Below are 24,242 nucleotides of genomic sequence, written 5' to 3'. Positions count from 1 at the left end.
ACCTTTTTCTATCACAGAATCAAGAGTGGATTGTATAAAGCAGTGTATGAAGTGTTTTCCGTTATTGAAACTATCTCTCAGATGTATCTGGAAAAGCTCGCTGGTCTATTATGTTAGGTTTACTGCTTTTCTCTCTGTTTCTCTATCTCACCAAGTCTGATTTATGTCAGCATTAGCTACAGAAATATTCAGATTCTCTAGAAAGGGGAAGCACAGTTGGATCTTTGGCTGGAACTCGCGAGGAAGTGATAAACTGTAAGTAGATTGTGAGGCTGACCCTTGGTTTTGGGCCTGACTGAGTCACTTGGGACTGTTCTGAGTTTTCTCTTGTGAAAAATGAGAACATCGCATTGGATGGTCTCAAAGGTCCTTATAATTCTTTTGCTATGAGTTTGCGAATATCTTACCCTGGCATAGAGCAGATGAAACTAAAATACAGAAATGACTCAGTGAGAAGCATGCGTTCTACTAGGATGTTACTTTGCTATTTTCTGTGGTTTAAAAAGAGCACTTTGGCTTTGTGAAGCAATAGATTTACATGTCCATTTGAAAGATGAGAAAAACAGAGACACTAATAAGCCCGGTGTAAAAGGCACAACTGCCAACATTTCTAGCTGTATTTTGGGTCTTGGAGGGACACCCCTTTCTCTCAGAAGCATAGTATGGACTGGGGTATTTTTACCTACAGAATACAAAGGTAAGGTGGACAGATGATTTGTTTTGGTGCATCTGTTTCCCCTCCTCAATAGTATGTATAGTCAGTGGAATTTTCTGTAAAAACAGAAATCTTTTTTGGGATCGGTGCTAGTGCTTTGTTCAGGGAAAGCCTTGTGGGCCATGTGGGCTTTTGCCTTTTCTATATCTTGCTACTCTTTCTCTTGTCCTCATTAATAATAATAAAAAAAATCCAAAATAGAAACTGCTATAGTAGTTATTTTTTTCAGATTATGAAAGGAATACCTGCCATTTTTATAAAATTAAAACTCAAAACTCCAACACCACAGGAGAAGTTTTTTGAGAAATAAATATGATTTAGCATTCCACCACACAGTAATGACCTTAACTAATATGTGGAGGTATCTTCTCTCAGACTGTCTGCTTCACTTGTGCACACATACACAACATTCAAAATCAACATATCCAGTAACACTCTTTTGTAATGTTATCTTACAGTGTGCCATGTCCATAGAATTTTACATCATCATCTGCATTTTCAGCACGGTATTGCCCTATAGGGTGAAATGCGTAAATTTACGTACATCATTAAATTGCTTAAATTTACTTAAATCATTCTCATGATGCATTTTTAGTCTGCTTCCGACTTCTTAGAAGCAACACTGCAATGAGGAACCTTGTATGTATATGTATGCAACCTGGTTCAATTGTTTCTCAGGCAGAATTTCATGGAGATGGAATTTCAGTGTCGGAATGTAGGTACATGTATGTGTGATATCATGATGGGCACGTGGGATATATGAACAGGCACCTGCAGTGCTGAACCATCCTCCTTGAAGGCTGTTCTACTGATGCTTCTGCCTCCATCACCGCAGCTTTATTCCACTGCCCTCTGCTCTCCACGCAGTGTTCTCTTAGATGTTTTCAGCAGAAGAGAAGGCCAGCAAACCCCCCTGGGAGGGGACTCTCTGGGTTTCATGCAAGTGTGACTTCAGGCAGGCAGGCCTGCGTCTGGTATGCTCTTAGCAAGAGTGCAAGCTCTGCCCAGACTTAGTATTTCATCTTCCTCTTTATCCCTAGGGGGAAATTTTTGCTGAACTGGAAAAGCAGTAGGAGTGTTTTGCCTTTACTCCTTCACCGAATAGCAGGTGTCCAGGTTCTGATTGCCTGTTACACGTAAGTGCCCCCACTCCTGTTTTTCCTGCCTGTGGTTGGTGTTTTGAACATATTCAACGCTCTGTGTTTGTTATCTTTACTCGAGACTCCTACTCTCCCCCAGTCACTGTATTCGATACCTTCAGCCTTTCAACCTGGGGCTGTAGACCAGGGTGAAAAAAATACCAACACACCATTGCTCTTAAGCTCAGAAAATTGATTTTCTCAAGTTTAAGAGGGCATCATGAGTTGTTAACCCTGTTAGAAAAATACAAGTTGGATTTATGATTCCCTTACACAGGTAATTGGGCTCTAATTTTAAATTGTGAGACAATTGATTTACACTATATTGCATTATAACATAGCGAAAGTGCAGCTGAGTTCAGGTGATGTATGAATTTGAGCCTCCAATTATGCGATAAATTATTTTTGGTTCTTTAACAAATGATGCTAAGGTTGACATCAACCTGTTGTTCTTTCCTCTGTCTCCCCCTACTCTGTAACTTTCTCCTCTTTCTTCTCATTTCAGTTTTTTTTTTCTTTCTAACCTTGCAAGGCTCAGGAATTACCTACTTCAGAAACCCAAAACCTGCATATTAAGACATTAAAAGACAAATCTATGCCTCATCCCTACTCACAAACTCTTATTAACATTTCATTTCAATCCACAACTTATTTCTAGTGGGTCACTATTGTTTTTAAGTCTTTACTGAATTTGTTACAATATTACTTGTGTTTTATGTTTTGGTCTTTTGGCCATGAGGCATGTAGGATCTTAGCTCCCCAACTAGGGATTGAACCCACACCCCTGTGCATTGAAAGGGCAGAGTCCTAACCACTGGACTGCCAGGGAAGTCCCTCTGATATGTCACTGTTGTTGCATTGCTTATGATATTTGCTACAAGCCACCAGTTATGTAAGTTACTTTCTTGGTGTAAGACAGTTTCTCCAGGAGATTTCTTTTGGACTACCAATACTTGTCCTTTCCACGAGATCCTACTGTTGGTGCTTTTAATAGGCTAGCTTTATCCTTTTCTTTACCCCCACTTTGTGATAATTTCCCCATTGTATTTATTTTTAGCTGGTTGCATTTTATATATTTCTGCAAACATATCAAGTTGTTTATAGAAAAAGGGTTGAGTATAAATAAATAACACATGCTGCTGGAGTCAATTTCTGGAAGACTTGAGTTATCCAGAAATCAGAGGTAGTTAATTGGAATCTGTATCTCAAACTTTGCCTTCCTTTGGCAAGTCCTTATTATTTTGAGTAGGGGACTAATTTAAATGATGCTTTGAGCATTTGTCAGAGAGATTAAGAAGCAGAAGGAAAGGGGAAAGGAAAAAGCATGGTCGTGGAAAGAACCCTAGACTGGGGTGAGAGAATCATTCCTTCTAGGAAGCTGTAGACAGATCACTTCTGGTCTCTCTCACTTCCCTCTGCAAAATGATTTCCTCAGTGTTAAGGCCCTTCCTAATTTAAGGAGTCTATATTTAAAGTTTCTAACTTTGGAGAACATTCTAGGCCCTGATTCATTATTACTCTTTGTGTTGCTTTTAATTCTCATCCTTCCTAAAAACAAATTAAATTACCTGCTACAGAGTATCAATATTAAAACACTCAGCTCAATTGGATGGTGACCCTGAAAGAAATATTTTTTGCCTTGTTCTGCAGAAAGTAAAGATACTGGATTCTTTCACATGCCTTTCCACGGGTGTAGGGGGTTTGTTTTCCTGAGTGTTCATGGTTAAAGGGATATTTCTATGGAGGACCACCTAGGGTCATGAAAGAAAGATATGAGGTGGCAGAGGAAAACTGCTGGGAAAATCAGTGTTGCATTAAAATTAAGAGCTCCTGCTGCACCCAGGACCACTTCATGAGCATGTGCAATTCTGAGCTATTTAAAACATAAACTAGAGCATCATAATTGCTGTATGATAACATTGCAGTTTTTGCTACTTGTGCTTTGGGTTACTTAGAATGAATATTTTCCTTTTTGGTAAATTGTTTGGAGTAATACAGGGCAGAAAGTGTTCTGATTTAAATCACGGCCAAGTGAAGCGAGTAAAACAGTTATTCTTAAGTGTTTTCCCCCCATCTTTACCCTCTAGTTTTCATTCAATTCAGTTCAGTTCAGTTCAGTCGCTCAGTTGTGTCCGACTCTTTGCGCCCCCATGAATCACAGCATGCCAGGCCTCCCTGTCCATCACCAACTCCCGGAGCTCACTCAAACTCATTACGCTGAGTAATTAAGTAATTTCACCCCTCCCCCTTCTCAGATCATTAGTGAGGTTTTTTCCTTTCAAAAATCTGAATATTTTTTGTGATTTCACATTTGCTGACTCCCCCTAAGTTAAAGAAATTTCCTCTCCTAAAACATAATCAAATTCTACTTTTTATAAGATCCTCTTAGAGAATCTTTTAAAATATACTTTTTGGCTCATTAATCTAGTTGTTATAGATCTTTGAGTATATATAGAAGGAAAAGCTCTTAAAAGGGACGGAGTCTGGAAGTACCTTATATTTTATTGTGAATAGATCTAAAATTTATTTTTCGGCCCAAGATAAAGGATGATGGTTAGACATCTGACTTAACTGTATATTGGAGAATTATTATTTTTAAACAGGCAGTTTATAGAATGCTTTCAGATGGACAAACTAGATTTAATATCACATTAATATATATACGTATAATTTTTTACATTGTTTTCCCACATTATTTCTCACCTTAGGATATAAGAACTAGGACTTTGCTAGATTTTTCTGGTAATTGCATATTCTGTTAGCTGCAAATACTGTTAAGTAGAATATAACTCTGAGCTGATTGTTTAAAAAATATTTAAAAATCATTTGATTAAAAATTTGATCCAAATTTTGTAAAGCTCTTTCTGACCATCTGGGCTTTTGTGAATGTTGAAAAAAGTAAAGAAAGTGAAGTCACTCAGTCATGTCCGACTCTTTGCGACCCCATGGACTGTAGCCTACTGGGGTCCTCTGCCCATGGGATTTTCCAGGCAAGAGTACTGGCATGGGTTGCCATTTCCTCCTCCAGAGGATCTTCCCAACCCAGGGATCAAACCCAGGTCTCCCTCATTGCCTGCAGATGCTTTACCATCTGAACCACTAGGGAAGCCCTAGGCACTCACTATCAGGAATGTCACCGACAGCTAGTAATTTGAGAGTAATTTAATGTATAAGGAATATTTTGCAATATTAGTTTAAGTCTGCATATTTCAAATAGATTTTATTTTTTCTAATCTGAGAATGTATGAAATGGAAAATTCTCAAAGTATGCTTTTGCTTATAAAATCTTTTATAATGATGGTAATCACCCAAATCAGCAGTGATCAGTGAGAGCTGATGATTACTATTGAATTAGGGAGTGCTGCTAGGAGGGATTGGGGGTAGGAGGAGACAGGGACGGCAGAGAATGAGATGGCTGGATGGCATCACCGACTCGATGGACATGAGTTTGAGTGAACTCCGGGAGTTGGTGATGGACAGGGAGGCCTGGCGTGCTGTGGTTCATGGGGTCACAAAGAGTCGGACACGACTGAGCAACTGAACTGAACTGAACTGAGGGCTCTTTTATCACCCTTAATTAGTTGAAATTGTTACTATGTATATGATAATATCATATACACACAGGTATGTATGGGCAGGTAGGGAACTGGCTGTTAGAATGGGTCTTTTCTTGTCTCAGTTTCCACTGAGGCACCTGAAAACTAGCTATTGAAAGACCAGCTGTTCCATATGTAGACTGTCATGAGCCTGCCCCGTGGCTTTTGAATATATGAGTCAACAGGAGATTAGAGACAAAGTTTCTTTGGAGAGACCCATGGTCATGCAATGAGTTGTCACCACCTTTTGGGAGAAATAGTAGTGAGTACTGTCTTGCAACATCAAGGTCAGAGGAGGTCATCAAGAGGACTCATCAAAGGGCTCTGAATTGTACTTCTTACATTTGGAGGACCCGGAGGCCCAATGTCTGAATCAAGCCTGAGGAATTTAGATTGGTCCACACACTGGGGTCTGACTCACCCTAGGAAATCCGACAGCCAAGGCAAAGACAGGTTGGCCAGTTGTGTGGGAACTAGCCTGCTTTCCCAATTTTTCTTCAGGGCATGAGATATGTGTTTCCTAGGGACCAGATATGTACTCTGCAGAGAAGAGAGCCAAAGAGGAATCATTCTGAGTCTAGTTCATTATGATAACGGAAGGATAGGATACTGATAGGTATCCTAACAGGTATACTGATAGGATAGGTCCAAGGCAAATTCCTCCACGGGAAGAGGGTCACAAACAACAAACTGGAACCTCTGGGAAACTGTTGCAGAGTCCATGGAAGTTCCCTCAGGAGAGTTCAACATGAGCTCTCATTATCAGCCAGATATAGACATGACTCCTGGATACATAGCCAGACAGGAGAGACCCAGAGAGAGCAGAGCCAACTTGTAACAGAAGCTGCACAAGGAAGAGCTCTCCTGTCCTTTAATTTCTTCAACCTTGGGAGAATCCGAATAATAGACAGTAAAGTGAGGGAACAGCAAGGGGGGTGTGGAAGAGAAGGAGAAAAACACCGTGGTCATCACCCCACTGCAGGTTTTCAGTGTGAAGCAGAGCCAGGCTGGGAAGGGGAGAGACAGGGGCAAGGATAGCAGCTTGACTAGTACATGGTTTTGAAGCTTCTACTTTCTGTATTCACACTGTATTTGTAACCCAAAGTTGTTCTAGAACTGGGCCTTACTAGGGAAAGGTAGTGGGAAAATATGGTCATGTATGTGTGTATATATATACATATATATATATATATATATATATTTTTTAAGCCTGGCTGCAAGGTTATGTGTGCATAGCATGTACATGGAAAGAATACAAGTAGCTTGGTTTCATCAAAACACCGTTTTGCATTTGTGATCCTAGATCTAGGATTTACTTGGTACAGTCAGGAGATTTTGCCAAGTGTTTGCCACTTTATCATTCATTTAACAAGTAAATCATATCTTCTGGTGTATTTTATCTTGGGTAACTTAGAAACAATGTGTAAACTTCCAAATCTTTCTTTGTGTGAAAATTGTCCAAATACAAGGAGAACTTGGGGTTAGTTTTAAATGTCTTAAAATCACTATTATGCAACATCCATCTGTCCACATGTGTAAATAAACATTGGAGTCAAGTTAATCAAGGTTTAAGTTACTGCTCCACGATTTATTAGATGATTAACCTTGGGAAGTCTTGGTATTTCAAGTCCAGTTTCTTAATTTATAATGTTTACCAAATTTTGCTGCAGAGATTGCCAGAACTTATTCAAATGCAGTGTCAGAACTTGGAGAGGCTGGGTAGCGTTCTAGGTTCATCACCCCCTGGTAAGCTAAGAGTAGCTCTTTTTCATCCTGCCTGATATTGAGCTCTACTTAACATTTCATTTATAGTAAAGGTTTCATGTCTGAAGATGAAGTTTTTGAACACTGTCTTCCTGCTTCTTGTATTGTCAAGATTAAAATGAGATAGATCAGGAAGAGGAGGCAGAGCGACAACTGCGAAAAGCTTGGAAAAAAATCCCAGCTCTGGCTGTGTAGCCTTCAACAAATTACTTAATCTCTCTGTGTCTGGACAAAGTACCTTATCGCATGAGATCACGTATAGAGTCTGCATTAGCGTAGCACCCACTGTAGTATTCTTGGGCTTCCCTTGTGGCTTAGCTGGTAAAGAATCTGCCTGCAATGTGGGAGACCTGGGTTCGATCCCTGTGTTGGGAAGATCCCCTGGAGAAGGGAAAGGCCACCCACTCCAGTATCCTGGCCTGGAGAATTCAGTCCATGGAGTTGCAAAGACGCAGCTGAGCGACTTTCACTTTCCTGACATAAAACTGACTAAGCTTTGCCATCGTTATGTAAAACTCCTTGCATAGCAGCTACCACACAATGTGTTCAACAAATGTCAGCTTCCTTTTCTACTCTCTTGTCATTCGTTCACTGCACCCTTTCTGAGTGTGTCTAAGTGCCGTCCGCTCAGCTGAACTGTATGGGGATTCAGAGATAAATACGGTACCAGACAGGACACACGAGTATATAGCTCCTGACACATGTGACAACTCGATTTTGAATTGGATATAAAACAAAATAGAAATTTGACCAATTTTGTTAGTCATAAAAGAGGCATTTAAGCATTGAAATTATAGAAGAATTTATTGCTTATCATTAGAATCAAAATTTTAAGACCTTTTTTAAAACTGGGCTTGAGTTCCAATAAAACCTCACTTATCCAGAATATACCCACTCATTCTAGGTTAATTGAGAATTCTAAAGTCCTTTGGGTTTCAGCTCCTCTTGAAAACCTTTAAAGAATTGTGTGGTTAACTTCCTGCCTTAGTAAATAGGACCCAGGATGTGTGTTTTTTTCTTCTTTTCTGGAGTACTTATAAGAAATTTCTTAAAACAGCAGTTATATAAATTACAGTCTATGAGATTAAGTTGGATTTATGTGAATCTTAAGCATAATTTAAACATTATTAAAAAAAACTCATTAAGTATTATTTTCTTATACAGGATATAAGAAAAAAGTGGGGTAGAAGCTATCAGCTAATCGAGAGTTCCCTGTAATTTAATTCTGGGGACAAAAAAAACACCCTACAGTATTGCACTATTAAAAGAATTAAACAAAATTCAGACTATTCCTTGAATGGAAGAATATTCTCTTGTAGTGAAGACTCATTCATTCATCAATAATTGGTGCCTCCCATGAGCCAGATAGTACATGAGGTCCCCAAAATATGGTGGCACATAAAGGTACACACAGTCCTTACCATGTGAAACTAGCTATTCATCCAGGTAAGACAGAGAGTCATACCAAAATATGTGAAAGTTCTTCCATGAAGAAAACGTTCTGGGTCTCAGAGGAGTATGTCTTGGGGTTTTTGAGCTCATTAGGGAAGCTAGCAAAGCTTTCCTTGGGAAGTGAGAGTTGAGATGGAAGTAGGAGTTTGCAGGAGAATGGAGAGAAGCATGTTAAGTGTAGAGGACACATTTGGTGCAAAGCCCATGGTGGGAGGAAGCATTGGCGTCACTAGCCAAAACGGTCCCGCACGCCCCTGGGGGTACGGGTAGCAGTGATAGGAGTTGCCCATCAGAGGGCAGGGAAAGGTCAGTCCTTAAGGGACTAAGTGGCCAGAAGAAGGATCCCATCCTTAGCCTCATAAGGTGATGCTCCTCCCCATCAGTACTTGGAGTTGGGTTTCCACCCATGGTAACTTGACTCTGACTTTAATAGAGTGAAGGTTAAAGCCCTGTGGAAAATACAACCAGCTTTCTCTACTTTTCTGTCCATGTAACTTGGAAGTGTTTTATGTGGAAGAAAAGTTTTAAATTTACAAGTCCAAGTCTGAGCAGGCGGGGCTACTTAACGGAATGTTCTGTGAAACAATCTTTGATTACTTGTTCTCAGGCCACCTCTAAAATGCTTAGAAATATTCCCATTTTAACTAAGGATCTGAAGCCGTAGGCCCAGCTGAATTAGGGATTTTATCAAATGGATAAGTTCTCTTTGCAGATTTGAAGACCTTATCTACTCCATGGGAGGAATTCTGCATCCTCTGCCTCCTAGTCTTTTAGACAACTTGCCCTTCTCCGCTCTTTGACCCAGGAGACTGACCTCGGTAGACTATATCACCTGGGCTGCCATGACTGCAGTTTCTGGTTTGTTTCAGTCACTGGGAGATCCTGGAAATAGATGAGGTGACAGAAAGAGAGAAAGAGGTGGGAGGGCATTCTCTCTGCAGCCTCCCTTTCCCTCCACGTCTCCAGCTCATGGTGGTAGCTGCAGCCTCACTTATCTCACGAGGCTCTGGTGACACATTGCCTTCCTTTGCTCTTTTAGGCTAAGACCTCATGCTGCAGGTAGGTAGTCCCAGGTATCTCAGCATCCTTAACTTGTGACCCTACCTGCACCTCTGAAAGGACTTCCTATATTTAATTGTCTTCAAAGTTGCAGTCGAATGTGGCTTCTGTCTGCTGAGATTCTGACTGATACCATCAGAATCTGTTTTCTGCTTCCTGTTTCATTCTCCCCCTCCTAATACCTGGGTAGGCTTCTCAGTTGGTGATAACTGGGGACCAGAAGAACAGTGGTGAAATCCCCTGGATAACATGCACTCCCTTTCCTCACTTTGGGCTCAAAATAGACCTCTCTCCGGAGGAAGGAAGGGCACTGTTTGTCATCATATATCTGCCTGGCTGTCATTCAGAACCTAATTGGACTCTCTTAAATTTCATTCTGCTCCTGCTTGTCATGTTTCTGGGCCCCTGAGACCTTTCTTGCGATGTGTGTTCTGAAGCAGGACATTTTGATGCAGCCATTTTGATGTGAACGTTTTGATCTTCAGAGTGCCAAGAATAGGATTTTGGTCATATGCACGATAGATATCAGCACACGTTCTCTGACTCTCTGCCCCATCCCTGAACTTTACCCTCACTTTACATTCTTTTTTTTTTTTACTTTTTTAAAAATAGAAATGACTCTATATATTTTTTTTCCTGAAATACTTTAAAGCAGGGTTCTCCAACCTCCGGGATCTAATGCCTGATGATCTGAAGTGGAGTTGATGTAATAATAATAGAAATAAAGTACATAATAAATGGAATTCACTTGAATCATCCTGAAACCATTCCCAAGCCCTTCGTCTTTGGAAAGATTGTCTTTCATGAAACTAGTTTCTGGTGCCAAAAAGGTTAGGGCCCATTGCTTTAAAGTGAATCCTGTACATCATATCATTTCACCTATAAGTACTGTTGTATGTTTCTTTAACAGATAAAGGCTGTAACCATAGTACAGACACAATGAAGTGAAATGATGATTCTTTAATATCTAATAAGTAGTAAGGAAATGGCAACCCACTCCAGTGTTCTTGCCTGGAGAATCCCAGGGACAGGGGAGCCTGTTGGGCTTCCGTCTATGGGGTCACACAGAGTCGGACACGACTGAAGTGACTTAGAAGCAGCAGCAGCAGCAGCAGTTCATGTTCAGTTTTCTTCCATTCTCTATAAATTTTTTACAGTTGAGTTTTTCAGATCACATGCTGTACAATATTCATACCTTGTATTTGGTTATTGTCTGCTAATTTCTAACAGTCCTCTACTTTTTATTTGTTTACTGAAGTAACAGAAATACAGCAAAAGTGCCCAACTTAAGTGCTTACTGAATGCTTAGAAAATGAACTGTCCATGTAACTACTACACGGATAAAGACAGCGACATCTCTAGCAACCCAGAAATGGCCCAGTCATTATGTGTACACTTGCCTTCCAAGATAGCAACTGTTCTATCACCGTGATATTTTTTCTTTTTTTTTACTTCACGTGAATGGATTCACACAGATTGTCAGATTTTTGTGTGTTTTTGCTTTGGTAGAAATCTTTTAAAAAACTCAACTTAGGTGTACTTTGTATGTAATAAACTGCACTCATGTAAAATGTGTAGTTGAGTGAGTTTTAAAAGAGGGATGTGCCAGTGAAACCACCACCACAATTAAGACGCAGAGCATTTCTATCACCCTGAAAAGTTCCCTCGTCTCACACTGCAGTCATTCCCTCCCCCTAGTCCCAGGTCTCAGGCAACTATTAATTTATTTTCTGTCTCTGGGGATATTTTTTTGCATTTTCTAGAATTCTTAATAAATTGAGTCATATGATATGTACTCTTTTGTGTCTGGCTTCCTTCAGTGAGTATGATTTAGATAATTATCTGTGAAACTGCATGTATTACTAGTTTGTTTTTTTATTGCTCACAACCATTCTATTATATAGGCAGCCCTCATTTTGTCGATTTATTCATTTTGTGTATCCATTCATTGGTTTACATTAGGGTTGTTTACAGATTTGGATTATTATGAATAAAACTACTTGTAGTACAGATATTTTTGTGGGCATATTTTTATTTCTCTTGGCTAAACAGATACTGGAGAATGAAGTGTCTGAGTTGTGTATTATGAATACATGGAAAATTTTAAAGAAACGGTATAACACTTCTTCAAAGGGGTTGTACCATTTTACATTCACAGAATCAATTTATGAGCCTTGCAATGGTTCTACATCCTTGCCAACCCTTGGGAAGGTTGCTCTTCTAAATTTTAATTTAATCTAATTTCAGTTTTAATTTGTATTTCCTGATAACTGATGATGTTGATCATGTTTTCATGTTATTATTTGCCATCTGTATAAACTCTTTTGAGATCTTCACATCTTTGCCTCCTTTTATTCCTTTGATTTATAGGAGTTCTTTATGTATTCTGCATACAAATCCTTCGTCAGATATGTATGCTGCAGATGTTTTCCTCTGTTACATGACAGTGGCTTTTAAAAAGCAATTTTAAATTTTCACTTATTATTCCTTTTGTTCCTTTCTAAGAAATCTTGTTCTAGTCCAAGGTTGCATAGGTTTTTTCCTATGATTTATACTAAAAGTTTGGTCTATGATCTATTTTGATGGAATATTTATGTATGGCATAAAGTAAGGGTCAGCATTCTGCAACTCCCCCCCAACCCAAAATGGTACCCAGTTGTTCTAGAAGTATTATCAAAAAGATACTGTATTCCCCCATTGCATTACCTTGCATTGTTGTCAAAAATAAATTGACCATTTCTGTATGAGTCTATTTCTGGGCTCCTCAATCTGTTCCCTTGATTCATTTGTGTATCCTTTCATTAATAACACACTGTTTTGATTAGTGTGGCTTTATAGTCAGTCTTAAAATCAAGTAGTGTGAGTTCTCCAACTCTGTAGTCCTTTATTAAAACTGTTTTGGCTCTTTTAGTTCATTTGTGTTTCAAATAAATTTTAGAATCAGTTTGTCAATTTCTACAAAAAGTCCTACTGGGATTTTGATTGGAATTGCATTGAAACTTCAGATTGATTTTTGAGAGAAATGCCATTTTGACAATATTGAATCCTTCAATCCATGAATATGCTATATCTTTGCATTTATTTTGCCCTTTAATTTCTGTCTGCAATGCTTTATAGGTTTCAGTGCAAAGGTTTTGTATGTATTTCATATTCTGGGATGGCATAATAAATGGAATTGTACTTTCAGCTTTATTTTCCAATTGTTCTTTGTTGCAAATTGATGCAGAGTGGGAAGTTTTTCTTTTATTCCTCCTTCTCTTCTTAGCTGTGAATCCTCCATAAAGAAGGACTTGTAATTCCTGTTTGGTTACCTTGAAGTGCAGTCCATACAGGAAAGGCAGAGAAAATGCTTAGCATTTTTTCTCTCTTTCTGTGTATTTTCTCAATCGTGAGATGCTACCCTCACAACTTGCAAAGGTAACCAGTGATTTTAAAAAGTACCATTATGGAACTCACAGATTTTTATCAAGTAGATCTATTTCACTTTACCATAATCATTGTTCTGTTTGATGTTGAAATTAATCCATCTTTGGCCAGTGGGAGCCCCTTCAAGTTGGCTTTGAGTCATTTTGATATGACTCAATAGTCTTTGATAGATTCCTGTGACAAACTTTCCTAGATCACTGTGTCCATATCCTGACCCAGCTCTGAAATCAGCCATTTCTTCAAGGATCCCTGATTCTTTTCCAAAGGAAGGAAGTGCTTAAGGGACCAGAAAGAGGCTTTAAGACCAAAGCAGAGGCTCCTGCATCCTCAGTTTGTTCCTCAATCCTCCCACTTTATTTGCCCAAGAGTAATAACAAGCACGTCATTATTTTCGTTCTACCACCTGTTTCATGTTTGTCTTAGGACACTTACTTAACTTCTCTGTGCCTGTATTCTCATCTATAAAATGAGTATGGTGATTGCATAATGCTAGCCCCATTGGTTTTTTAGCAGATAGCCAACTTGAGTAACGGTGGGGTGGTGGCAGGAATGTGTATTCAGCCACTCAGTTGTGTCTGACTCCTGGCAAACCTATGGACTGTTACCCGCCAGGCTCCTCTGTCCACGGGATTTTTCAGGCAAGACTACTGGAGTGGGTTGCCATTTCCTCCTCCAGGATCTTCCTGACCCAGGAATCAAACCCGCGTCTCCTGCGTCTCCTGCACTGGCAGGCAGATTCCTTACCACTTGAGCCACCTGGGAAGCCCCGGTGGTGGTAGTACTAGTTGTTATATAGCAATAATGGTAGCAGTGAAGTTGGCCGTTCATTTTTTTCCACAAATTATTATGCACCTACTAAGCACTAGTCTTGGCAAAAGTGGTAATTGTACTAGAAATAGAAGTCATCACAGCAGTATGAGTAATAGTCATTTAGCTTTTCAATAAACAATTACGTGTGAGGTACTCTACTGGCTGCTAGTGGTTATCAAGACAGCTGTTGTCATGTCTTTAAGGAGAAAGACAAAAAAGAAGTAAAGTGGCAAATATAAATTACTATCATGGATCCAAAATTGTTCACTTAGATATTTCTCTAGGTTAAGGACTAAAATTTCAAGTAGTTTCATGCCATCATCAAAATGATTGCTTCAAAATGGTGCTGTCCAAATGGGCACATTGAAACGTTTTCTATCTAAGCATCCCATGTGTATTGCCGTCACGACATTTTTGTCCTAAGCACCTTTCCCTGGAGAGAATTACTTTTGATAAAGGGTGGTTCGTTGAAATAACTCATAGGATTGCACGTGGGACTTCTCTTCCTTCTGCTCCTTCCCTCTGGTGCTGCCCAGTGTTCCTAGTGAGCAGCCGGTCCCCAAAGAGACCAGCCCTTCTGGAAATGGAGACGTGCCCTTACTGAGGACTTGGTGTCAGAGGAGCAGAATGGTGCCATCAAAGGGAGAGTTTCTGCAGAACCCAGAGGCAGCAAACCACTTAGCTCTCACTTACTTCAGAGTGAGAGTGAGGTCACAGGGTGTCCCTTCCTGTGAATGACTGTACAAAAAGCCGAGAGAAAGCGTCCTCTTGTCCTCAGCTGAAAGTGTCCTCATGCTGTGAAGGAGTCACTTTTTTGGCTCTTTGTGCAGTCGCCAAAGGACAGTCTCAGCAGGGCAGGCGTGTGGGAAGCCAATGAGGTAGGAGCAGGTGTTTTCCTCTCTCTCACTTTGGGGGCTACTTACTTTCTCCACATGGACACAAAACCTCTTAATTGGAAAGGGGATAACACAGAGTTTTCAACTGTTTGCCTTTGCCATTCCCAATCCTTCTTTACTTTTTTTCTAACTGAATGGGAATTGCCCAAGCTTCAACTTCCTTTTAGTAAATGTACCAATTTCTTGGAATCTATTCATCTCCCTATTGTGGGAAGTGGACTACTTTAGCTGCAGGAGTTGCCTATGTGGGCTTCCCAGGTGGATCAGTGGTAAAGAATCTGCTGGCCAAGGCAGCAGACGCAGGAGACACGGGTTTGATTCCTGGGTGGGGAAAATCCTATAGAGTAGGAAATGGCAACTCACTCCAGTATTCTTGCCTGGAGAATTCCATGGACACAGGCGCCTGGCGGGCTACAGTCCATGGGGTTGCAAAGAGTCGGACATGACTGAGCATGATACAGCACGGCAGCACAAGGTGTCTACATCTGACCTTTGCCCTTAGTGATCTTGCTGACTGTATGGTCAGGCCACTCAAGGTGGCTGTTCTCTTCTCTTTGAATATCCTCTATTCAACAAGTGCCTGCTTCACCTGAATGCTACTTACATGACTGACCGTCCTACATGCTTGCCCCAGGCCCAGGCTGGTGATTGTTCTTATGGAAGAGGCAGTGAGGGGCATGCCCCTCTGCTAGTTTCCCCAGTAGCTGGTGAGTCAACCTGATATGGACTCTGCTTATAACTGGCGATCTCCTCCCTCTGCAACCGGGAGAAAAGACTGTTGCCATGTCTTGCCAACCATCCACTGCACATAGTGGGGTGCTGCTCTAGGACCTTGTTTCAGACATGTAAGCTCCCCTTATTCATTAAACCATTGATGTCTCTATTAGTGACTCCAGGCTCTTTCTTTGGTCTTAGAACTGGGAAGCACAGGACTTGTAGGCCCCTCTGGGTGCCGCCCAACAAGGACAGAGGTAAAATCTATTCATTCTACAAATCATCATTGAATTTGCAGGGGTTCTAGGGCCAAAACACAAAGCCAATGGTATTTACTATCTACTCATTCACTGTAAAGTTTACCAACTCTGCTCTTGGACATTTACCCAGGACTTCTTTTCAATGGTATAATGGTCATGAGTCTGGGCTCAGTGTTACATGGCCTTGGGTTCAAATCTTGTCTCAGTCTAAGAGCTTACTGTGCAGTCTTAGGCAAGTCACTTAACTCCTCTGAGGTTTAGTCTCTTTATTTGTCACAAAGAGATACTAGGAGTCAGTTGGACATCCGATATTTGTGGAGTGTCTATGATGTATCAGGAACTTCCTTCTTAGGCACAGAGTTGGAGACAGATAACCAACATGCACAAAAATAAATGAGATGGTTTCAAATTTTGATAAATAGAACAGGGTAATAGCAGAGGGATAGAGTAGTTTGGTTGTGTGGTTTGTGTGTGTGTGTGTTTAAAAAAAGATGATTCAAGAAGGAGGGAATGATCTGCTGTCAAATACTGCTAAGTGGCTAAGTAAAGAGAGGCCAGAAATTGGCCACTGGCTTTGGCAAGATGTGGTCTGTTGATGACTTTTACTAGGGACGTGCTATGAATAGCCTCTGACCTTTATATGTTCATAATAAAGGGAAAGTATGTGCTGACTCTGGGTTTTTAGAGAATCTAGAATGATCCTTTCAAGGGAATGAATCCTATAGTTTGGCTGAATTTAAAAAAAGAAAATCTGCAAGGAATGTTGTATTTCTGACTCCAGTAATTGCATTATAGATAATAGGAAAGAAATTAATGGCTACTGACGACCCTTTTAGTTTGTGTTATTTACTAGGGTCTGCCACAGTATCTCCAAAATATCCTGCTGTTAGGGTGCTCATTAAAAACATTTTTGAATAAAAAATCTTTTACATGTGACAGCATCAAAATAACCAAGTTGAAATGGATCCCGGTGACTTTTAAACACACATCAAAGCCAAAGTTTACGAGCAGCATTTAGGCTAATTAGAATGGACTCCTTTCTTTGTGTCTGTCATAGGGACGTGTTCCTGAAATTCTTTCCCCCTTTTTTCATTTATCACAGTGGCTTTTCATCTTGTTGCTTTTCTCCAGCCATCAGAGGAAGCTGTGGCCAAATAGTGTGCATCACTGGGGAGAAAAAGCCGTCTCTGTGGGTAAGGAAGTGTGGGATAAAGGCCAATTCCTATTGATTCCTGTTTCTTATACAGAGTGATGCCTTTAACACTCCATAAAGAAAGTTTTTATATGTGAGAGGATTACCAACATCGGGCTGTTATTGTCCTTTGATGTGCCCCAGAAATATTACAGCAGAAGTTATTAAGGAATAAATTGTGGGACACCAGCTGTTCTGCTGAAGTTGCTTTGCCCCTAGCCAAGTTATGTGATGGCAAATTTTCTTTTCTACCTTTTTAAAAATTATTATTATTAGAGAGGGGTGTTAGTGTAGATTGTCAGCCTGTTTCACTTCAGGACAGAAAATAAATGGAGCCTTAAAGATTAACAACGGTATCTAGGCATTGGCGGGGGGGGTAATGCACATTTCCCCAGCTTTTGCCCATTTTATAGATGAGGACAGTAAAGCTCAGAGGAGTCAGGAGTTGGCCAGGGTCACCCTGCTAATTGGATACCCACTCAGGGACATGAAACCGGCTTAAGCTTCTCATTCTGTTTCCACTTAAAACGTAGCCATCTCTGCATTCACCTGGAAGGAAGGTTAAAATTGTTTAAAGTCTGGAAACTGATGAAATATGAGGAAATCATGTGCTGTGAGACCGTGTGTTCTGCAGCTTTCTACTGAACTAGAAATCACTGGGGCACCAGGGTGGGTCTGAAACCTTTCCCTGGCAGCTGGGTTTGCCGTCTGCAGAGGCGAACTGTGGCTCCTGTTTAAATCGCTCAGATGGAAATGGGGCTGCGCCTGAGTGTGGGCTCATGCTTTCTCTCTGCTTGCTCAAATTAAGCTGCCTAACTGTGTTCTTGGGGAGGCTGCAGGTTTGTCAGGGGTCAGCTAGCATTTCCGAGCAGCTCTTCCGAACACAGGGAGCGTGAATTTCCTTTCCCCAACTGATAGCAGGCAGAGTAGAGTCACTGCAGAACAGCTCGAGTGTTCTAAATTTGGATTGCTTTATTTGGCATTTTTATTAATCTTTAAAGGACATCACATCATGCTTTTTTTTTTTTCCCCCTTAACTCTGTTTTGATCATTTTGTAGATTATCAGGTAAGGAATGTTCTAAGTATGTCAATATCTCCTTTGTTGTATTAAAATAGAATTATTATTAATTGTATTTCTAATAATGATAACTTACTACTAATAATAGACTAATAATGTCTATTGTGTGTTTTCTGGAGGACTAAGCATTGTGCTAACAGCTTTATATGTATCATTTGATTTAATCCTTGAAATAGTCCTGCCATATAGAAGCTTTCATTATTTCCCTTTTACATATAGAAAAACTAAGACTCAGAGAGGTTAGGGAATTTTCCCAACATCACACAGATAGCAAGTGGTCCAGTCAGGATGTGGAATCAGGTGTTACTTACATCCCCTGTTTCTAACCATGTACTTGGTGCCTTCTTGGTGCGGGTTAATGAACTATGAGAGTATTTTGAGCAACATTTTCTGCTTATGAGTTAAAGGCCTTTTCACTTATTTTTAAAATTAGAGATTGGTTTTTGTTTCAGGCTTGTCGTAGTCTACACTTGCATTTTCTGGAGAAGGAAACTGAAGCCCAGAGAAGTAAATGTCAGCAGCGTGGCTCTGTCTTGTTACCGCCTCCCTCTTTCCTCCATTTTCCTTTGCTTACAAGGCACCCACTTCTGACCGAGTTCAGCATCAAATTCAAGACTCTGTATTATCAGTAACTTGCTTAGTGCTCAAGGCTGAAGAAACTGTGGTTTTTTTGTTTTTCCCTCAAGGTCTAGAATGAACCTCTATTATATTGTCTGACAAGGAAAGGAAGAGAACTTTGTTTTTTAACTTTTTTCTTGATGACACTGACTTTAAGAAATGACATTCATTCTAAGGTGTATTTGTTAGTTGAGAGTAAGATAAAGACATTAACACTGTGTCCTGTTCATAACTGTGGGAATTAGGGAGAATTTATGGCTACTTGATTACTGTAGAATATATTATAAAGCATCATGATGGAGTTCTTTTGAGCAATCTGAGAGATGTGGGGTGCATTTTTATCTGATTAGTTTGTCAGTAAACCATACCTGAAAGCGGGGACCTAAATTTTACTTTGCATCTTTGCAACTGCTTTATGATCCTGAGGAAACTGTGTTTTCACCTTTTGTTTGAAGAAGAGGCACCTTTCTCTAACACCTCTCCTGTGTTAATCCAGCTGGCCGTGACTACAAAAGCAAAGACTTTGACCCCTCTGGTAAATGGGCCCATTTCAACTTGGGAGCTAAGACAGTTCTGTTTTATCTAAAGAGATGTTCAGGTATGAAAAGCAGGTACTAAAAGTATTTCTTGTGGAAAACCTGTTCCTTCCATCCCCGGTGGTAATTGAGAGATCAGAATTTCTGGCACAGTTCAGAAAGATCATCCTTATGCATTATCATCCCCCTGACTACTATAACCATCCTTAGATGAGCTAACAGTCTAACAGTTAGGTAACCCCTGAGAGATGCTTGTGACTGTCTTCGTAGTTTACCCCATTTTGGCAGGCCAACAGTTCTCCTGTGGTGATAAGAAGCAGCCCCGCTTCCCCAAACTCTCCCCAACTGTCCATGAGACATTCCAGTTGAAACTAGAAGCTTCATATGTACACACTGCTGTACTTACAGGAGAAGGAAATGGCAACCCACTCCAGTATTCTTACCTAGAGAATCCTGTGGACAGAGGAGCCTGGTGGGCTGCTGTCTATGGGGTCACACAGAGTTGGGCACGACTGAAGCGACTTAGCATGCATGCATGCATTGGAGAAGGAAATGGCAACCCACTCCAGTATTCTTGCCTGGAGAATCCCAGGGATGGAGGAGCCTGGTGAGCTGCCGTCTATGGGATTGCACAGAGTCACACGGCTGAAGCGACTTAGCAGCAGCAGCAGCAGCAGCTGTGCTTACAATGGCTAACCAACAAGGACCTACCATATAGCACAGGGAACTCTGCTCAATGTTATGTGGCAGCCTGGATGGGAAGGGAGTTTGGGGTAGAGTGGATACATATGTATGCATGGCTGAGTCCCTTCACTGTGCACCTCAAACTATCACAACATTGTTAATCAGCTTTGTGTGTGTGTGCTCAGTCGCTTCAGTCCGGTCCAACGCTTTGCGACCCCCATGGACCGTAGCCCACTAGGCTCCTCTGTCCATGAGATTCTACAGGCAAGAATGTTGGAGTGGGTTGCCGTGTTCTTGTCCAGGGGATCTTTCCAACCCAGGGATCAAACCAGTGTCTCCTGCATTGCAGGTGGTTTCTTTACCACTGAGCCACCAGGGGGAAGCCCGTTAATCGGCTATACTGAAATACAAAATAAAAAGGTTTTTCTTAGAAGCTTCAGCTTATTGTGCCAGAAGCTTTGGCACAGTCATTCCAAAGTTAGGAGTCCCACCCCTGGTGTTCCACTTATGCATCTTTAAATCCTACTAGAAGATGCTGACATTCCATCCAGCTCTGTGTAGCTGTGTAGGACAAACAATTACAAGCAACAGCTAATTCTTTCCCGTGTCTCATCTTATAGAAAACTGGGTTTTTGCAGTACCCAAAGTGATTTATTGTTTGCTGTGCAAATGAGCAGAGTCAGGTTTTAAAACAGTTTTAAGATTGCTCTGGAGGAAAGGCACAGTCTCCGTGTAAGTCATTATCTTGGGGATGCTGAGCGACACACACACAGGGTGGCATATGGTGGTGGTGGATGGACTGAGGCCCAGAGAAACTTCAGAGACTATTTGATGGATTTCTCTGACACTCTGAATTAGACAGTGCCCCAGGAGATGAAACTAAGGTATTTTTCATGAGTTTTTTTTTTTTTTTCCCCTCCCCTGCTAACTTCCCCACTTCTCTAAGGGTTAATTAATTTTTGTTTCTTTAAAGGAACCTGCCTCTGGATTAGGTTGATGACAGACTGATGAATGGACGTATGCGACAAGTACAGGCATTTTTGCCATCTGCCTCCTCTGTCTCTGCTTGGATCCTCTTGGTGTAAATCAGAATAATAGTGAAACAAAGCACAGGCGTTGGAAAGAAAAGACAGGCCCCTATTTTCAGGCTCTCTGAAAATTTTTCCTTTTATTTGATTTTGGTGGTTTCAGTCATATCTTCTAATACAGTTTCATACAAATGTAATCTGGCTTCCCCAGCCTGGTACAACCCAAATCAAAATGATATTATACCTCTTCACAGCTGTAAATCCTTCCTCAAATTAAAGCTCTGAAACTTAATCTGCTAGAGGTCTACAGAGAAGGAGGGGCGCCTCCAGCACCCCACCACGGATAGCATTAAGCATCTAATGACAACTTGACAGAGACTTTTATCTTTTGTCCCTTGTGAAATCAAATCTTCAAAGTTATCTGCCTCTTCTTTGAAACTTAGCACAGGCTGTACTGGGCCAGGTGTCTCAAAACTGATACCAAGGGGCAGAGACTGAGAGCTGGGTTGTTTTTTTTCCCCCTCACCCAGTTTTTTCTGGACTGCCTTATTTTTCTATATTTCTTTCTTTTTTTTTTTTTTTTTATGACCTGGGGAAGATATGAGGGTAACATCTGAGATGTGATTACTTCCCAAAAAAGTTAAAGACACAGAGATGCAGAATCTCAACAGGGACTCAAGCAGGAGATTGACAAATTAGTTGACCTCACGAATAAAAAGTGAATTAGAGCAGAGTGGAGTCAGACGAGGACTGGGGTGGGTGAGTCTCAGACAAAGAGTGAGAGATCCAAATGAGGTGAAGCTCTTGGTGAAGCTGACAGCGTGGAAGAGTGGGCAGGGGGCCAGGCAGAGTCTGCAAGAAAGGCTGGGGTGAGACTCACTAAGTAGGTGGATGTTAGCATCAGGGTCCCACATAAGAGAGGCACTTAACCCAATCCTTAGGTCTAGAACACAGTTGGTTTCCAGGAAGGTGGTGGTGCAAAAGCTACAGTTTAACCCTTATTATTTTAGGAATTTTCTAGGACTTCTAGACCTGTTCCTCTTAAGGCTGGGCTCTGACTGCTTTGGGAAGAAACCTGATTCTTTCATTTCCAAATAAGAGAACAAGCCTCTATTCTCTGTGATCTTCCAGGAGATTGCTAGGCATTTAGATCTCCCTGTGACCTATCTGTGGGCCGATTATTTAGAATCATTTGCCTTCTTTTCAACAGGCAGTCAGCTTGTTGGCGATCAGCTTCCTCATGCTGCTTTTCATTTACAAAACTGAAGGGACCACACTCTGTTCTATGGTGCCAGTTCCAGATTCCAGAATATGCTTCTTGCTTTCTGAGAATGAGGCCAGACCTCTTGGCTAGAAGACTCTTGGGATATTTTATTGATACATAGAGTCCCTGAAGGCATAGGTGTCAGGTCGTGTCCCAGGTCTCTGGGAGGATACTTTCAGAAAAATACTGTAAGAATATTTCTCATCATTTTCATCTCCATTGAAGCCAGTATGACAAAGGAACAGTAACAGGTTATCATTCATTCAAAAACTGTATTTTGAAAGCAGTTAACAAGTGTCAGGCAATTCATGTGGTGTTTTAGGATATGGGAAGACTGTGGTGAAGAAAATAGATGTGTCCCTGTTCTCCTGATGGCCACGTTGCCATCTTTGAATGGGGACTTTGTTTTAAGGATTGTAAGTAGCCTGAAATAACTGGGAATTTCTCACTAGAGGGAGGTTCTCACTGTGTGTGTGCATGCTCAACCGAGTCTGGCTCTTTGTGACCCCATGGACTGTAGCCCACCAGGCTTCATTACCTGTCAGCCTCCTCTGTCCATGGAATTTTCCAGGCAAGAATACTGGAGTGGGTTGCCATTTCCTTTTTCAGGGATCTCCCCAACCCAAGGATCAAACCGGCGTCTCCTTCATTGGCAGGCATATTCTTTACTGCTGCTGAGCCATCAGGGAGGCCCTCTCCTCTCCCATACTGTCCCTTACCCCATTCCACCCAGCCAAGCCAGGTGGAAGCTCACTCTGGGCCGCTGTGGCCAAGAAGATGGAGCTACCTTTCCCTTCAGATTCTAGTCAAGGTTTCTGGTATCTCTTCCTTGAAAGAGAAAGGTAGGCTGCCAGCTTCGCTGGGGAGCTAAGACCCTATATGTCTTGTTGCCAAGTAACCGAAACATGAAACAGAAGCAATATTGTAATAAATTAATAAATTCAATAAAGACTTAAAAAACAAAACAAATAAAAAAAAATCAATAGAGGGGTGTGACGCTTACCATAGGAAACTCACTTGATTTGAAATGGTGGAGAATTTTAAGCCTAAGAGGTGCTCTCCAAAACAATAGGCATTGTGTGCATTTGTGCGTGTGTGTGCTCAGTTGCATCTGACTCTTTGCAATTGAACCCAGGATTGAACCCACGTCTCCTGCATTGGCAGGCTCATTCTTTACCACTATGCCACCAGGGAAGCCCAGGGATTATGGTGGTGAGCAATTAAGAGTTGGCTAATAGTTCCATGAGAACAGTAAGCTGAAGTTTCCCTCTCCTAGTTTACCAGAGAGTATCAGGGAAGAACTGCCCTCCTAGAGTCAGAAAAAACTGAAAAACAGGCTTCAAAACCGACCCTTGCAAAGGAACCTGAGTTTAATTGGATCAAACTGTGGAGTAATTTGTGCTCCCAAGGCATTATTGAAAATAATGGATCAGCAGGAAATTAGTGAAGCCTAACAACTGGATGTGACGCTAAATGATGCAGACAGCCCGACAGATGGTGGCGGGATGGGAGGTGAAGGGGGGGTTTTGAGAAAGTTGAAAGAGAACCGTGAAGCACATTCTTCTCCAGTGTATGTGAAGTGTTCTCCAGCGACACTGTACAACATGCCTCAAAACATTTAAAAGGATTGAAATCATATGAAGCATGTTCTCTGATCAGAACACTGTAGAATTACAACTCAATGTAGAATTACAACTCAATAAGAGAAAATTGGGAACTTTACAAATTTGTAGAGATTAAACAACACATTCCTAAATAATCAATGGGCTAAAGAAAAATTACCCAAGAGAAAATGAGAGTAAAAAAACCTTTGTGATAAATGAAAATGAACACATGTCATGAGATGCAACTGAAACAATGCTTGGGGAAATTTATAGCTTTAATCACTTGTATTAAAAAGGAAGAGAGATTTCAAATCAGTCACCTTTCCTAAACTGTAAAACAAAGAGGAAAAATGAATCCAAAGTAAACAGAAGGACAGAAATATTTGATAATAAAGATTGGAGCAAG

At 40.9% G+C, this 24,242-nt stretch overlaps 1 protein-coding gene across 6 annotated transcripts in view; it reads left to right on the top strand.

Annotated features, from left to right (window-relative positions):
* FHIT (fragile histidine triad diadenosine triphosphatase) overlaps window positions 1-24,242 on the top strand; it is a 1,558,201-nt gene that overhangs the window by 605,347 nt on the left and 928,612 nt on the right. For 2 of the 6 annotated variants that reach the window (XR_016036236.1, XM_088831802.1), the window contains exon 1: window positions 14,693-14,839. The exons of 1 other annotated variant lie outside the window; for it this stretch is intronic. Coding sequence is in view for 1 of the 5 variants with exons in the window: in XM_088831802.1 (XP_088687928.1) it covers window positions 14,835-14,839 (5 nt within the window). In the remaining 4 variants the exon portion in view is untranslated. Of the gene's footprint in view, window positions 1-1,755; window positions 1,852-14,692; window positions 14,840-16,933; window positions 17,025-24,242 lie in introns of those variants that run through there. 3 more of the 6 variants (XM_088831804.1, XM_088831805.1, XM_055414233.2) reach the window with 3 other exon arrangements.

This window comes from Moschus berezovskii, chromosome 24 (genome assembly GCF_049115385.1).
Source record: "Moschus berezovskii isolate FMDL1 chromosome 24, NW_MosBer_1.0, whole genome shotgun sequence".
In the NCBI taxonomy this organism is placed as follows: domain Eukaryota; kingdom Metazoa; phylum Chordata; class Mammalia; order Artiodactyla; family Moschidae; genus Moschus; species Moschus berezovskii.
Note: the sequence above shows the minus strand (reverse complement) of the source record. Positions and strands in the feature narration are given on the sequence as shown.